Source organism: Peromyscus maniculatus, chromosome 19 (genome assembly GCF_049852395.1).
Source record: "Peromyscus maniculatus bairdii isolate BWxNUB_F1_BW_parent chromosome 19, HU_Pman_BW_mat_3.1, whole genome shotgun sequence".
In the NCBI taxonomy this organism is placed as follows: Eukaryota; Metazoa; Chordata; class Mammalia; order Rodentia; family Cricetidae; genus Peromyscus; species Peromyscus maniculatus.
The window spans coordinates 62,812,253-62,830,485 of record NC_134870.1 but is presented as its reverse complement, the minus strand read 5'-3'; the positions used below and the strand labels follow the sequence as shown (position 1 = coordinate 62,830,485).

General features: G+C 34.6%; 1 protein-coding gene and 1 long non-coding RNA gene across 3 annotated transcripts in view; one reads left to right on the top strand and one right to left on the bottom strand.

The window, feature by feature from the left end:
- Dcc (DCC netrin 1 receptor) overlaps positions 1 to 18,233 on the top strand; it is a 1,155,384-nt gene that overhangs the window by 847,682 nt on the left and 289,469 nt on the right. For both annotated transcript variants that reach the window (XM_016001609.3, XM_016001571.3), the window contains exons 10-12: positions 4,928 to 5,076; positions 6,729 to 6,867; positions 12,555 to 12,604. In XM_016001609.3, the coding sequence (XP_015857095.1) occupies positions 4,928 to 5,076; positions 6,729 to 6,867; positions 12,555 to 12,604 (338 nt within the window). The remainder of the gene's footprint in view (positions 1 to 4,927; positions 5,077 to 6,728; positions 6,868 to 12,554; positions 12,605 to 18,233) is intronic.
- LOC143269616 (uncharacterized) overlaps positions 1 to 18,233 on the bottom strand; it is a 43,235-nt gene that overhangs the window by 2,660 nt on the left and 22,342 nt on the right. The window contains exon 2 of the long non-coding RNA XR_013046168.1: positions 12,528 to 12,683. This is a non-coding gene — a long non-coding RNA (uncharacterized LOC143269616). The remainder of the gene's footprint in view (positions 1 to 12,527; positions 12,684 to 18,233) is intronic.

Here is an 18,233-nt window from a genome sequence, read left to right as displayed (position 1 = left end):
TGACTACTCAGATTCCTGTTATCATCTTTAAAACTCACCTCCAAATCACATTTGAATTATTAAGCAGATAAAGAGAATCATCTTTGGATTTCTGTCCTGACTTGAGGGTATATGACTTATAGGTCATCATTTGAATGACAACACATACAATGTCTTTTTATTTTCATTTTTTTAAAAATCAGACATTTCTTTGGTCCTTCAGAATTAATAGCTGTTAAATTGACAATTTGGGAACATTAGAACTCATTGTACGTTACAGTCATTTAAAAGAAAAAAACTTTAAATATTCAGATGTTCAACTGCATAGTCACTGACACGAACATTTGTCTCCATTTTGGATCTCCTGCTGTGATCCATCAGTGTAATGGCTGAGAGACATTAGCTCATCCAGCGTTCTTAGTCTGTGGCATGTCTTTATCTTCCTGAAGCATTGGCTTCAAACCTTTAGATTCATACTCTTGTTTGGGATAGATTATTGAAACTCCCAATATTTTAGAAAATTAGGGGTCAATAATAATAATAATAACAATTTAGGCTTTGGCAATCCAGGAAAGTACATCATACATAAGCAGATACTTGAATAAATATGACAAGGGAAAGGGAAGGATCGAGGAGGTAACTGTCCATAGGTGTCCATATGTTCTATGACTTCTTGATCAAGAACATAATATAAAACTTAAAATGCTATTGGACTTAATATGAACCACAATTCTCTTAAAATGCTCATAATTGAAAATGTGAAAAGTACCCACTATAAAAACATACCAACTTTATAAACACTAGTCTTTGATTAAAAGTTGAATGTGAGTCTAAAGAAATGGCTTAGATGTTGAGAGCATCCATTGTTCTTGTAGGGGACTCAGGTTTAGTACATAACACCTACATGGTAGCTCACAAACTCATGTAACTCCAAATTCCAGGAGAATGAACACTCTCTTCTGACATCTAAGGGTAGCAGGTCCACATGTGGTGTGCATACACACATGAAAGCAAATGCTCATAAGGATTTGACTAACATGTCATTTCAAGGTTAATATACCACAAGGTCTTATTATAATATGCTCTGTTATCATATAAAACATATAACCATATATACCCACAAATTTCTGTCCTCAATGCAAACTATGACATCTAATATATTTCGTTTACTGCTTTAACTATCTAACTTGTCCTTAGACACAGGTGTTACAAAGAATTTCTACTGAAATGCAATATTGAAAATTTAAAATGTAGTTGGATGGACTGACATTGATTGATGAGTTACTTGCATAAATTATTCCTCTATCCTGGAGTCATTTCGTTATTTGAAGAAATAGGTAACTCAAACTGAGATGGAGAGAAATTAGATGTAGTTTGCCACTAAATTATTGTCCGAGGGGATCAGTAGAGGCTATTAAACACATCTTGGAAGTGATGAGCAGTTAAACCCATTAAGTTTCTTGACTGACATACTAAAATGTAATGAAATGGAAGGCTGAAGCTGTTAACTGTATTGATTTCACATCTACTACTGGTTTTTGAACATTTGTGAGAATTCCTTTTAGTTTTTCTCTTCTGTGCAACTCATATGCACATATCACATATGTTTTACCACATAAATTTTATTCAACATATTTTCTAGATAAGTACCTGAATACAAGTATAATTGTTTGCATGCATAATACTCATGTATATGTAAATATACACCCATAATTCATATGAAACAATATATTATTCACATATATAAATAGGGCTATAATTCAAAAGGAAAATGCTACAAAATTTTTGAAGCTAAATTTATAGAACTTTTATGAATAATAAGCACCTAAAACTTAACTGAATCCCAGTGTCTTGATCTGAGGGAAGGAGCTATTTAGAAGAATGTCTTAAACCCAGTGTTTTAATGTCAATCAGAGTTTTGGAATTTCATTGAAAACTATGTTTAATCTTTGATATATAAGTATATTCAAGTATATATGGCTATGATGTTTTAATTTTAATAAATGAGAGTATCAATTAAATTCTTTCCATGTTATATAACCATAAATTATATTTTAAGGCAAAAAAAAAACCCTTAGTATTGAGACTTCACCAAGCAAAGTAAAGGTTCTCCATTATCTGGTAGTAAGTCAAGCACTTGAACCAAATGTTCTGAATTGTCTTTGGCACTTCTGGTGTCTATTATATCTGCTTGGAATTCTTCTGAAAATCTATACCTATGTTTTTCCTGAACAGTATCCAATGACCATTAGCAACACAGACAAATACAACTGATGAATAAATGATAAGGGCTGGCACTATCCATGGCAACTAGGTCCAAATTAGGGTATTAGTGACATGATGTTCCATAATCAACAGCATTTAAAATACATAAATATCAATTACAAAGCACACAGGCTCAAATGCACACATAGTTACATATTCCAACCTTATTCTCATCATGTTTCTAAAGATATCTGTGATCACTTGTATTAACTAATCACTTGTATTTGCTAATAATGACTACACTACATAAAATGCTTTAGGTTATTCACTAATGATAGGATTGGTAATTTTACCTGAAAATATTCATGTGACACAAATTTCTAAAACAATTCCTATGTAGCAAGCTTTGTGCATAACCTATTGAAAAAATAGTTGTTTCCATTATTGGAGAATCTAGATAGTATTTTGAGTATTTTCACTGGAAATCCTATGACACCAAGTAGCAGCCACTAATATCATCTAGAAGAATAACCTCATATCATTCTCAGGGATTCACAACCACGAGCTGTATATAACCCTACAATGTAATTCTTTATGATACCTGCTGGAAATGGCTATGAATTTGGCATATCTCATCTTCCTGGTTCCCAAGTCTTAATGATTTTTTTGTCTTCCTATAAACCTAATGATTGTCTTCAATGAAGATACATGGGTATACATCTTCCCTCTCTTTTTGCTGCACAGCCTGTCCTGCTGGAAAGACTTCTCAGTTTGCTCTTCTCGCATGCTTTACTCTGGACAAGAGGAGTCATTCTTAACTGCTCATGCCACATTTCTTATCCCAGAATATGTCTAGCACTCACTCTTAATACTCTGTTTTTTTCTGCAAAGTTGTCACCTACTACCTAATGAGTGAGGTGAAAAGCAAAACTAATTTAAAAAATATGTTGAAACAGTATGCATTTGGATTATTTCCTTCCAACCCATTGTGAGACAACTGAGCAGTAACTAATCATTTGCTCTTCTATTCTACTACATATGTGTTAGTCTCCTAGGTTCCTAGATTTACCCTGGGAAACCAAGACTGGGCTCCTTAAAATCTGTCTCAAAATCTTAACCATTGCATGTTTAGTACATGTCTTAAGCAAATCACTAGTTCTAGTGGTTGGCTCCCATCTTCCTCTTTTTTAATTTGAGGAGTAACAGATTGTAATGCAGAAAGAAATATTCTTGAATATGTCCACTGTTCATATAAATATTCAAGTACTCATAAAAGCATATGTAACTTTTATTTCTATTACAATTCTTTAAAATGCTGATCTATGACAAAGAAGTTATGCATCAGGGGACATGTTTTATTGTATTTCTTTCCTTTTTTTCCCATGGAGTTCTTAAAATGCAATTCTATTTATATTACAATAAAGAGCGACGTGCAGTGACATCCTCTGATTGACAGCAGTATCCCTTAAGTTGTGTGTACAGAGTAGAACACCATCATAGACAAATGCTCACCAGACTGGAATACCTCTGAAAAGAACACGAAGGGAATATGTGCTGTTCATGCATGTGTATATATGCAGATACATAACATGAGTGTATGTGTGTGTATGCTTATTGGCAGGTTTCTCAGCACTGTTCAACAAAAGGACCTAGAGAAGTTGACACTCAAGCAGTAATGAAAACACTTCATATTAAAACCTTTGTTTTCAATACCGTTACTTGCTAAAAAGCACCAGAAAGATTTAGAAATGGGCCTGATTTTAAAACGTGGGCCAAATCAGGAAAATTCAGGACAATATTATGCCAGAAAAAAAAGAAAAGTTCAAATAAATGAAGGGATGGGTTACAAGGACAGATGATGTAAGGTTAAAAAAAAGTCTTTGCAGTTACCTCAGGAAATATTTGAATCTCAAAACAATTGGGGATAATAGTGAATCATGGATCGTAAAATGTGTGAATCTACTTGCCCATCAAAATATTAAATGCAAAACTAGAGAGAAATATTGGCTTTTACTTACATCGAAATCTGAAAATTTCTGACTCTTCAAATACAACTGAACAGAAGTGTTTTTGATTAAGGATAATGGTTCTGTACTATCTAATTTCATTAGTAAACAAAGTATTTATTTCTGATTAAGTAATGGTGATTAGAGAAAATGAAAAAGGTAAATTGAAAATGAAATCATTTACAAAAAGTTAAAAGAGCTAGAATCAGCTACACGTTAAATTGCTGACCTAAAGACAATGTGATGAATTGTGCGTAGGTGTGTTGTTTATTTGAATAAAGAATCATAATCAAATATGCTATTGTCTTTTCCTTCTGTAGATATTAGCAATATACATGCAAAAGTCTACTAATAGAATGGAAACATTTCTAGATTAAGAGTTTAGATTAGGGTTGGGGATTTAGCTCAGTGGTAGAGTGCTTGCCTAGCAAGCCTAAGGCCCTGGGTTCGGTCCTCAGATCCGGAAAAAAAGAAAAGAGTTTAGATTAAGAATCTTACTTCTTTCTCACATTAACTATAAAACAAAATGAGCGATTCAATTTATATAATCTTTCCCTTGAAACAAAATTATGTGATTGCAAAAGTTTCATTTTTGTACTTTATTATATATTAACATTATTGTCTTATACAACTCTAGAAACAGTGCAGAATCCTTTATTTTTTTCTATCTATACAGAGTACATATTTGTTTTGAGAAAGCAACATATCTTATCTTCATCAATTTCTTTTATATACAGTGCAAGTTCCAGGGCCAGTAGAAAACCTGCATGCTGTATCTACCTCACCTACCTCAATTCTTATTACATGGGAACCCCCTGCCTATGCAAATGGTCCAGTCCAAGGTTATAGATTGCTCTGCACTGAAGTGTCCACGGGAAAAGAACAGGTGAGTAAAGAAAGGAGCCACATGCCTTCTATACCCTGGATGTCTCTAGGGACAAAGTCAGGGCACTTGCCAGATCCTGAAACAGTTCAACTTTTACATGATCATTGAATAACTGGTTGATTCCAAGTACGTTTTGCTTGAAATTTTAAGCCATTTCATTGCACTGTGTTGATGAAAGAGGTAAAAGACAATAGGGTGAAGTTCATGATGAGAATACCAGTTTTGGTTTTGACTATAGTAGCTTGGGCCAGGATGGGTAGCCATATACTATACCCAGAGATAATCTTTTTAATTACTCAACCTATGAATGATCTGCTTTGTGTTTAGTGGCCTTTTCCAAGCAGCTCTTTCCATTCTCAGGTTTTTATGCTGTTCTGTCTTCTCTTCACCCTCACACTGTGATCAACTGTTTTCCCAACTTACTCTTAGAAGCTTGCTCTCTCCAACCTTATTTGGTTTTTATATTTTAAATAGTAATTTTAATAGAAATCTAAAGTGAGATGAATGCTTTTTTCAGGAGAGTAATAGTAAATAAGTATGTGGATAAAGAAGTAAAGTGTAATAACATTTGATGATGTATGTGTATAGTAGTCATATGCATGACTATTGAGATTCTTTCAAATTATCACTTTATATAGAAAGATACAAATATATACATACATATATATATAAACATATATATATATATATATATATATATATATATATATATATATAGAGAGAGAGAGAGAGAGAGAGAGAGAGAGAAGTTAATGATAAAGGGAAATGGTCTTAAGGATATTATTTGTAAAGATCAGCAAGCATAAAATAGTTTTTATGATTCTATAAAATGCCTAATCAGGATTGTCATTTGAAACAAATTTGCCAGATATTTAACTAGAAATATTTGAAGTCTACTTCTTAGTAACTTTTAAAGACAGCATTGGATGAACTGATCTTATGTAATCAGTAATTCTTTTTTTCTTGGCTGTTTCCATGTCACTCTTATCTCTTAATTTTAAGCTATATTCTCCCATCCAATTTTATACAAGCCTTTCTGCAGTTCATGTAAAAAAAAGTCAAGAGGTATATTGCCCAATGTTGAGAGTGATAGTCTGGAAATCATCATGTAAAACTAAATGACAGCTCCTTTAGCAAGCACTGGCTCGGATTTCTGTAATGGCCTTTGCCTTCAGTAGCTCCCCACTGCAGCTGTGAAGTACTAACGATAGTTTCAGTCGACACCACATCATTTGGGGGACACAAAATCTCTGGCAAAGTGTTGGAGAGTTTCAGTATCTGTGGGTATATTTCATCAAGCAAACTGCAGTCTGTGATTTCTTGGTGAATTATTTAATTTGAGACCTAGGAATGTCCTTTCTATTTGAGTGGAATAACCCATACTATTCAGCACTCTGGGCAGTGTTAAACATATCGAAACTTAATGACTATAAAAATCGCCTGGTGATGTTTTAACACGGAGTCTGCAGAGTAGTTTGGACTTTAGTAGGGGAGTGTGTGACACAAGGATGGTTTTACAGCAATTCATTAAAGGGATAGAGTTGCTTCTATGAGCAAGTGTCTAACATCCAATTCACTGATTGCACAGAATGGCTGCCATTTCTACTTTAATGTGCTTCCTTAATAATGATTCTGGCATTTTATGTCTCCAGAATATAGAGGTTGATGGACTATCTTATAAACTGGAAGGCCTGAAAAAATTCACAGAATATACTCTTCGGTTCTTAGCTTATAATCGTTATGGGCCAGGAGTATCTACCGACGATATAACTGTGGTTACACTTTCTGATGGTAAGTGATAAACAGTGAAATTTTATTTACATATTTGTCATGAAATGAAAAAAAAGGTTGCCATATGTGTTATTGATTCTGTATTGAAGCTTTTTAAACTAATATTATCTGCATTGTTTTATCATAATTAAGAAATATAAGCAACTTATTCACAGTACTGCAGTCAAATTTAAATTTGTGATTTCAATATATACACAGAATCAGGATGGATTAATGGATAATCTCTATACTGTGGTTTACATTGTGAGATCAATAATTATTCTTATGGATGTATTTTTTCATTTCTGTATATGGTCAAAACAAATATATTAGTTATGTGAGTGGACTGATACAGATGGTATATATCCTTCATTTATCATTTGTAAATGTTGCAGATGATTAAAGTATAATAGATGGAATATATCAATTAATTGGAATGAATCCCCAAAGGATTTTTACTAAATAAATAATATACTTATAATAAATAAATATAATAAATAAATAAATAAATAATAAATAAATAAATAAACATGCACTTAAAATATTAGATGTGAGCATGAACATGGACACCTTTATTTTATCTTGCCTAAAAAAAGGAAGATTAGGCATAATTTTCAGATGAAATAAAAGGGACAAAGCAATCTTAATGAAGATAATGGATTTAACCAAGTAGTGTCAGAGGAAACTGGGAACCAAAGGAACACATGATAATGAAAGCCTGGGAAATTTAATAAATGTTACAGGCTAGTATAAGGTTTGGAATGGGACTGTGGAGATTCAAGCAGGAGTTGAATTGCATGGCTCTCATGAATACTAAAACAGATCAAGAGCCAGCCATAGCCAGCATGGATTCCCTGTTAGTATGTTTAGTTCTATAAATTATTGATATTTTGGATTAAAATGCCTTCAATTTCTGATTCTTGACCTAACATTCTTTAATCTGGGACAGTGTTGAGGTAGATACTCCACAGAATATCAATAGCATGAAGAAAGATATGCATGTTTTTAAGGATACAGCAAAAAGAACACAGAAGTGATGCTCATTTGCAATTTTCCTCAAAAGGGTGTTTTACTGTTAGGCCACTTCAGTATTAATTTTAATGTAATTCTTCTACCCAACCGTCTGATTCTGTTATTCAAGGCAGAACATAATATGCACTGGCTGAATAAATTACTTCATAGCTTATAATTATAAAAATAAAAGAAAAACAAATGAAAATGAATATTTTACATAATTTATGTAGATTTCATTCAAACTCTGAACTGTAATACTGTGGCCTGATTCTCCACTTTGATTTTAAATGTCATAAGTGAGAAAGATAGACTGGTATTCATTAGTCCAAGAATTATCTCCTGGAAATGCTGCAGTGCCTAGAAAAAATGTCTGTCACTTAAAAAGGAACTCTGTAACTATAACCCCAAGTAAATATCATTGTTGGAGAAGCACAAAATTTTCTTTATCAGATGCACTGATAAGAGAAATGAGGGACTTCTGTGTGGGCACCCCAACCTTATCTATAACCACATTTATAATCAACTCACTTCCTTTAATTTCCAGTAAAACCTGTGCTCTTAGCTTCCACCCTGAGATTACCCAGTTCCCTTCTATCTACTTCATCTAATGTTTTCTCTTTTCTGCCGAAGCTATTCAGGTTGAGGTCATGTATCACACACAAATAGATGGATTGAGTTATGTGAAATGCTTTCCTGTTTCTACTTCTTCAGTCACACAGCACTGAACTCCTGTGATATTTTGTATTATAAGTAAAAATTAATTGACTAGTCTATGCACACACTAAAATAATGAATGAGACACATATCTGTTTAGTATTTGTTCTGTATGCCAATATGTGTTTCTGATTTTTATTCCATTAGACATGGAGGATAATGTTCTGTCTACCTATGTTTCTACCAACTTGGGCAATGTGTTTCATTAATTAGACAGTTTCACACCAAACTTTACAAAGGTTTTTATATAAAAGTGAATTGTAGGATTTCTCATTTTGGGGACAACTTATTTAATATGCAACTATATATAAAATGCATCCTGTATTTTACTGAGGTTATAGTTGAAGTAATCTATCCCATAATAATTTATACTGACACAAACAAAAATGTATATGACAAAATTAGATGTGAGAAATTTATTTTGTAAACTCATTATCCAAATGATTTTCAAGGTATGCTAAATTGCTTGTAAATACTATTTTCAATAATAGCTGAAATTTATAATTTAGATTATTTTAATATATTTTCTGGATAGAGGTGTACTTTTTCATTCAAATTCTTCACCCTAGTATGCCATTGGTTAGCAATGATCCACGTCTCTCACATATTCAAATAATTTAACTTTAAGTACTAGTACTATGTAGTTATGTACTTTTTCCCAAAAGATTTTTTGAAAGACTTGCATTAAATGGTCCTTATTAATTTTTCTGAATGAACTAATACATCTCTTCAGTTCTACCTCCAAGAGCAGAAATAAAATTAAAATTTTATGGTCAAACTAAGCATATATTTATGCTCATTATTGTTATAACTAGAATTTATGCATACTTTCTGAGGCAAGCCATCATCTACTTTCCTGTCATTTTTATAAAGCTTACTTCATTGTAAATTACAAAACTAAGTTAAAAGAACACATCAGAAACAGGGGTGTGTGATATGTGCCTGTAATTCCAGAACTTTGGAGGTGGAGATTTGAAGGTAGTGAGTTTGGGGCCATGTTAGATGCACAGGGACAGACTTAAATGACAAAACAAAAAAAAACAGCCAACCAACCAACCAATCAAACAACTAACCAACAAAATGATAGCAGAGTCAAGTCATGTGATCTAAGAAGTAAACAGGTGGGATTTAGCATGGAAGTATTTCTCACTTGGTGAAAAATATCTCAGATTAGTATGTTTTTAAAAGAGATACATTCAACCTTGAGTTACTTTAGTCAATGAATTTTTTTTAACATGACAACATGTATTTCTCAAGGATTAAATTCAAATGCCTCAGTTATTGAGGACTTAAGAAGTTTGGGAACCTAATCTACCCTCATCGTAATGTGTAAACAGCAGTAGGCTCTACCATATTGAAAGGAGTATTTGACGATCTCCGTTCAGTTTAATAATGTGTTGGTGGTGGTATCTTAACATTTGGAAGATAAACATGTCCTTATCTCTCTATGAAACTATGGAAGATCAAGAAGAGGCATGGGGGTATGTGATGTGTTCACTTCTACTCAGTATCCCATCCTATCTATTGTTTTTTTTTTTGTTGTTGTTTTTTTTTTTTTTTTTTTTTTTTTTTTTTTTTTTTTTTTTTTTTTTTTTTGGTTTTTCGAGACAGGGTTTCTCTGCGTAGCTTTGCGCCTTTCCTGGAGCTCACTTGGTAGCCCAGGCTGGCCTCGAACTCACAGAGATCCGCCTGGCTCTGCCTCCCGAGTGCTGGGATTAAAGGCGTGCGCCACCACCGCCCAGCCATCCTATCTATTGTTGACGGATAACTGAAATACTGGAACAGAATTTTCCATTTGCCTGCAACAAAATAGCCAGTATGCTGTTAATGGAAAGTAAGAGTTTTCTATTGTAGGAAAAGTAACAAAATATGTCAACACAATTAAAGTAAAGACTTTGGGAGTTTCATTATAATTTTGATGCCTCTAAAATTATGGTAGTTATACCTATTGATCTCCTTAGTCTGTTTTTGGCATACTAGAAACTAGAAATTAACTACTCTTAAATAACTTAAAGTGGCATTTGAAGATATCACATCACTTACAAACATGCTCCCAACTAAATAAAGATATGTAACACACTCTGTCTTTCCTCCAAAATTGCATCATTGGCAGTTGCTACAGATTCAAACCTTAACTGAGATAGTTTCCCAAGTTTGGTTTTAAAATAAAACATATTTCTGAAGTTTTTGAAATTATATGAGGTAATGTTATACTTTAATTTTCAGCAAAGGTAAAAGTTGAAAATGCAATTGCTGCCATAAGTATGTTAGTTACAACCAGACAAATTAAGCAAAACAAATTAATATATAATAAATTTCAACTTATACTTCAGTTTAAACACTGGAAATGCAAAATTTGTATCTAAACTTGTGAATTTAAAATGACACTTATTACACTGTCATAACATTTCTATAAATTTCTATAAATTAAACATCTGTTTCATGAATTTGCACATAAACCTAACAGTATCCTCTGTATTGATGATATAACATTAAAATTTGGAAAACATTTGGCCACATGAAAGTGGGATTTTATGCTCAGTTAAAAGTCATAGTATTAACTAAAATATCTGAGGTGTTCATTAAATAAAGGAATATTATTAAAGATTGCTTAGTGACTTAATTCATTAACACACGCTTCATATTTTATCACAGAATACATTGGCTACAATCTCTACCAAGTACTAAGATAAGAAGTTTAAATCAAAGCAAAACAAATTATTGCAATTTCCATCATGCTAATAAAGATCTAGGAACCAATCCTTAAGTAGGTCTTCATTTCTCATTTAGTCACTGATTCAATACATATTAATTGGTTGTCAGTTTCAAGAAGACAGAAATTAGCCAGGAATACAGCATGCCCTGATGGTGAATAATTTTCAGGCAAAAATCAGTATAAGGCATAACTAAATTCAGAGTCAGTTGCTGTATTAAGTGAAAAACTAAGGATACCATCCAGTTTACATGGAAAGAAAAGGAAGCATGGCCACAGAATGGCCCAGGGCGTTGTGAAAATGTACAAGTAGTGTATCTCACTCACCAATGTGTCATGAGAAAAAATAACATTTAATAAATGAACGAAGCTAAGAGGTTATTGAATTCTGTTTCTGAGCCTATGGTGTATAAAGAGCTTTATTTATTTGCAATTCAACCCTGACATCTAGAACCTTTCTGGACACATAACAGCTATCCATTCAATGGTTGTCTTTAAATTGCTTGCACGGCAAGAGACTTACACACCGGATACAGTACATCTTCATTACAACTATCAACAGGGAGCTGTATATATTCTTTTTACCATAAATGTCTAAGAAATTTTAAATACAGGAAAAATAATAAAATAGCTTGAAAATGCCCAAAGAAAAATTAACTATGTTTTGTTAATAGAATCTATGGGCCAAACACTATTGGGGAACCTGCTTGCTTCTATGACATACAAGTTTTATTATAAATAGCTAAAAAAAAAAAAAAAAAAAGTGAGGTCTCATTTCCTTTTGTTCACCCTCTAGGAGACAATAACGATTGCATTATAGGAATTAAGCAACCCAGGTCTCTATTACAATAATATATTCCACCATAAAACCATGCAGATCCTGAAAAGCACAGTATGATAATCCTTAAAAGCCACTCTAGAAAATCTCTCCTGTGTTTTCATAGGTTCTGCCGGCAAGGTTATCACAGAGCTGTAATTAGATGGCAGTATTTGCTGCCACAGCTGGTGCTCTTTTGCAAAATAATTTTGAGGGCTGCATAGATGGATAACTAACTGACCCACCCCGTGAGACACAAATAAACAAATGTTTATTTCTCCTCTCTCCAGGAAAATTGAGAAGGGCCACCCACTGGCATTATCTTACTAAATTTTCATTATGAAATCTGAGAAATAAGATACTTTCTCTTTTTATCAGTGGGCTGGAATTTCTTTTCTCAAGACTTTGGCAGCAGTAACTAACCTTCACACCTTGTTTCATTCCTTTCAGTACCGGGCGCTCCGCCACAGAACATCTCACTGGAAGTGGTTAATTCAAGGGTAAGTCGGCCAATGTATGTTACTTTATTAGCTGTTATGCACATATTCTGCTCACCATACTGCCCAGTAGAATCTTGACCTGTATAAAGGAATGTTATGAATCAACACAGTTGGTGGCATTTGGTTACACATGTTCTTTGACTAGACTAATACACACTAAGTAAGGACTATTTTTTTTCTACAAGCACATTTGATTTAGTAGGTATTAGAGTACTTGTAAGGGTTCTTCTAACATGAAGTAAGCCTATTTCTCTTATCTGCATTTACTAATAGAGGAATAAATCTAGTATTTGGTTGTACCATTTTAATTCAGACAAAGTTAAGAAAATATTCAGTTTAGTAATCTTTTTTATTTTAAATTTTAATTGCAAATTCATAGACTATATTATGATCTCTGTTTCTGCTCCCACATCTCCTTCCCTATCCTTCTGACCTCACCGCACCAACCATCCTACTCCATGCTTTCTTTTTCTCTGTCTTTAGAAAACAGGCAAGTAAAAAAAAGCAAACAAGCCAGAAATAACAAATAAAATAGTTAAAAAGTGTAAAATACACACAGAGAGAAACATACACACACAAAAAAAATGAAACCCATATAAACAAAAAATTGTAAAACATAATATGTAAACAAAAGAACAGTGAAAAAAAAGTGTCCAACAAAACAGGATATGACAAAGAAAATCTACAAAAACACAATTGAGTTTGTTTTGCTTTGGTCATGTACTACTGGGCATGAGCTCTACCCACAAGTGTGGTTTATGTATTTGTAAGCAGCTGTCAGTTGGAGATAACTTCTTGTTTGGGAATGGGGTTCATGTTTACTTTCTAGTCACAGAGTTGGGACCCATTCTGGTTTGGATCTGGTGCAGGCCCTGGGCATAATATCACAGTCTCTGTGAGTTAATTCTTCTGTCAATCCTGTTGTGCCTGGAATACACGGTGTCCTTGGTGTTGTCCATCCCCTCTGGATCTTACACTCTTTCTATCTCCTGTTCTGAATAGCTCCTTGAGCTCTGAGGGGAGTGGTTTGATGAAGACATCCCATTTAGGACTGAGTGTTCTAAGGTCTCTCAGTTTCTATACATTGTTCAACTGTAAGTACTTCTACTAGTTCTCATCTCCTGCAGGAGAAGGCTCCTCTGATGATGGCTGAGTGAGAAAGACTGGTTTATGGGTATAGCAAAATGTCCTCAGGAGTCATTTTATTGCTATGTTCTTTTAGCAGAACAGCAGTAGTTGATTTTTTTCCTAGGTACACTAAGTATCCACTCTCAGATTTTTGGACACACAAGTAGTGTCAAGGATGGATGTCATCTCATGAAGTGGGTCTTAAGTCCTATCAGGTGGTGGTTGGTTACTCCCACAACATTTGTGCCACTACTGCCGTCATGTATCATTCAGGCAGATCACCAGTATAGAACAGATTTGGTGTTTATCTTTTTCCTCCCAGAAGCCATGTAGCATATCTTCCAGTATCATGAACATTAGTCAGTGAGGCGGGGGTGGGGGTGGTGGTGGCACAGAGTGGATCTAAGTAGTACCAGCTCAACTTCTCCATGTTCAATGAGATATATAGGTGTTTTCTTCAGCAATGGGGCCTTACCCTTAGTTTCTGGAGATAAACCAATAGTTTTGGCAATAGTCTTAGTTGTCTGGGAGTTCCATAGACCCCTTTTGCCAATTATATATAACCCATTCTTGGCACTTGAAGTTTTCACTTGGGCTTTGTCTTCCTTGTTCTTTGATTTCATTTACATTTCTTTCACACACACACACATATATTTGGAAGCTTCTACAGTACGAGCTTTCTCATAGGACGCTTCAAATGGCCCTCAGCGTTACCTGTCCTTCCTCACATTCCCTCTGTTCTCTCAACTTCTCCATTTGATCCTCCTATCCCAGGCTCCAGTTTCTCCTTAATTATATATTCTATTTCCTCTTTCTTGGGTGATCCTTCACTCCTTCTTAGTTTTTTACTCCATACCTAACCGCTGTGGTTATTCAGGTTGTATCTTGCCTAACAAAGGCTTAAAAGCTCAACATCCACATAGAAGAGAATTCCTATCATATTTGTCATTTTGGGTCTGTGTCTGTTTGTTCTCCTAGTTTCACCCATTTACCTGAGAATTTTATGATTTTTTTAACATCTGAATAATATTCCATTGTGCAAGTGTATCACATTTTCTTTATCCATTCATCTATTGATGAATATCTAGGCTGTTTCCAATTTCTGGCTCTTATAACTAGAGCAGCAAGGAACATGATTGAGCAAGTAACTCTGTAGTAGATGTAGAATCTTTTGGGTATATGGCTAGAGACTTGTATAGGCAGGTCTTGAGTCAAATCTATTACCACCTTCCTGAGGAACCACCATACTGATTTCTATAGCGGCTGTAAAAATTTGTACTTCTACTAGCAATTGATGACTGTTCCCCTTACCCCACAGTTTTTTCAACAATGAACAAAATATTTTTTGAAGGCGTTCATTGATGAGCAGTGTATCTGTAGAATTTATACCCTCCTGACTTCCTCTCCTACTCTCACATTCTTCCCATGAACCCTTACAAATTAATAATCTCTTCTTTAATTTAGTAATCAAATTAATAAATGTATCACATAAATAAATCATTCTTGCATGTGAATATATGTCTATGTATCCAGGGCAAATCAATCCTTATACCTAAGGCTAGGGAAAACTATCCACTAAGGAGCACAAAGATTTTAAGAGCCCGAAGGTCAGGATACATAACTAGATCGTGTCTCCTAGGCATGACAGAGGAAGTATACTAATGAAATTTCAACAATATAATTGTCAAAACAAGACCAGTATGACAATTGTTGATGTTACAATGTATACAGGAGAAATTACAAATGGGCCCAATCTAGATGAAGAACTAGAGGTAGCCAGTTGCTGCTGAGGAAAGTAGAATCCAAGAGGTTTTTTACAGTTCCTACAGATTTCCTTATGATATCTACTAAAAGTTTTAATGACTTTCAGGCATGGTTAAATCTCAATGTCAGTGTGAACTTTTGATTAGTGCAAGCAGGACTTGGAAAACTTTTTGTGGCATCTTATTATTCACGTTTCATACACTTAAATATATACATTCATACATATATATTGTTGAAACTGTGGAAGCCTCGGGCTAGTGTGGGTAGCCAGCACTCAGGGAGGAGGGTGAACACCCCACTCACAGCAGGTTCGTTGGTGTGAGGGCTAAACTTGCCGCAGAACTGAGACCGGATTAGCTCCTTTTTAGGAATGGAACCCTGTAGGTTTTTTCTGGTTTTAAGGAACTCTGCAGGCAGTAACCTTCAGTTTCAAGTGCCTGCCAGTCGGGGAGGAACCTGAGGGTGGGAGCCACCCAGGCCTTTGGAATTTGCCCCATGTGAGTGCCAGATATTGGTGAAATTATTAAGGCCACTCCACATAGTTAAAAGAGAGGTTTATTTAGTGGCATGACTTACAAATGAAGGGATAGGTAGGTTGCAGGGTCTGGGAAAGACATAGCACAGTCCGGTGGTGTTCTCTGGGTCCAGGGTCCAGGAACCAAGAGAGGCAGTGCATCCGGGTCTCGGATCTTCAGGGTCCTCTCTTGGCCCCACCTTGTAGGTGTGACAGTTACCAAGCCTCAATGGGGGTTGGAACCTCCAGATCAAAGCTGGAATGGCTACCCACTACACACACACACACACACACACACACACACGTGTGTGTGTGTGTGTGTGTGTGTGTATGTGTGTGTGTGTGTGTGTGTGTCTGTAAGATTGATACATTTTTGCCCTTTGCAGATTTGTATATGTGCTTTGCTATTTAGTATGTATACATTAATATATGTATTAGTATATGTACACAGGGATTTTGACAAAGAGATTAAAATATATAAGAGAATCACTCTCATTGGAGTTTTTGGTTTTATTCTCTTATCACCTGTAATTTAAACTTCATCACATACATTTCTAAGGTTCTCATTTTTGGTTGGCTCTGCAGTCAGAGCTGACTTTAGCCTTTCCATGAGATTTAATGAGATTTCCTTCAAGTCATACATTTTTTAAAAGAGGGAGGTTTAATAATAGGCTTAAATTAAATGAACCTAGATCTAGTGATAAGGTCTCTGATTTTAATTTAGCTCATGGAAGCTGCCCTTATAGTTGGAATGGTTGATTAGTCAGAGAACATGAATAGGTTCAATCCCGCCAGTAGGTGAAAGCACTCTGTGATTCGATTTTAGAAATTGTAAAATGTTCACCTATATAAAAATATCTCCTGGCGCAGTATTAAATATGTTTAAACTGTAAAAATGCAAGTATTTTATCTGTGAGATTTAACACACTAATAGGACTAATTGGAATCAACTTTACTGACTCAGGTTCAATGAGCAACTAAGAGTGGAAGTCGCTGAAGTGCAGCAGGTGTTCTGTGGCTGGCCATGTGCTCTGAATGCGACTATCACTTCCTTTATGCTGTAGAATCCGTTAAGTGCTGCTTAGGAAATAAATCACTGGAATATCAACTCTTAGCTTTTATTTTGTTGGAAAAGCTTTTCAGAAAGGCAATCAAACATCATTATTTCCTTGAGTTTATTTATATCTGGTACAGGGAAATAGAATTGTAAACAGTTGAACAATTAACACAAGAGAGCGAGAAGTTCTGTGAAAAATTTAGAGACACTAATGTGTTAGGCTGTGGCTTTGAGGATGTAGAAAGAGGTGACAAAGCGGCTAACACATCAGTAGTGTGGGGAATGGCTTTGTGCATACTCAGAGTAAAGTGTTGGAAATAAAACTAGCTCCAAGTGAAAATGTGCGGAAGACAAAATTTGACACAATTTACACATGGAGATTGGTCATCTAGAATGAGAAACTATGAGTAAAAAAGGTGAGATGGCTTACAGTAGCTAATAGATAAATTTCACAGAAGTTGGGAACTATTAACCCTGCCCTGGGCTGATGATGGACATAGATAAATAACAACAATAAAATTACTTCCGTGGAAAGGGGCTAAAAATGGACATAGTGTTTAAAGAGTGAACAGTGCATGTTGGTTTAGGGTTTTTTTTTTTTTCTTACAAGTGGAGAGAAATTTTTGGATAACGAAAAGGGAATAAAACATTTGAAAGAACTTTCATTGCTTTGATCATTTTGCTTGTTTTGATTACAAACTTGCGACATACTACAATTTCTAGAAATAATACAGTAGAGGGGAAATTAACCATGCAGAAAATAAACTGAAAGAATGTAAGTATGCAATCCTATTGGTAGACAAGATGGTACAAACCTAGTAAATCAAGAGAGACACAGTTCAGTCTTGCTACGTGAAGCAAGAGCAAAGAGGAGTGTAGACACTAGTTCCTTTGAATCTAGGAAGATGACCGGTCCAAGCAAAGGTCGCCATCACACTATAATGGCTTGCACAAGAAAGTAGTGAGTATTTGAAGGTGGGAAAAGAGGGTAAGTGGTTATCTAAAGGTAGTGATCAATCCTTTATTTATCTTTTCTATGTGGCTGTAACTGTTGGGCAATATTGACTGAGCACTCAAGATTATAGTAATATTTAAAGTGAAAGTTAACACTACAATTATATTTATTCTTCTTTCCATGACTGGCTACTTAATTGCTGGTATGGTGT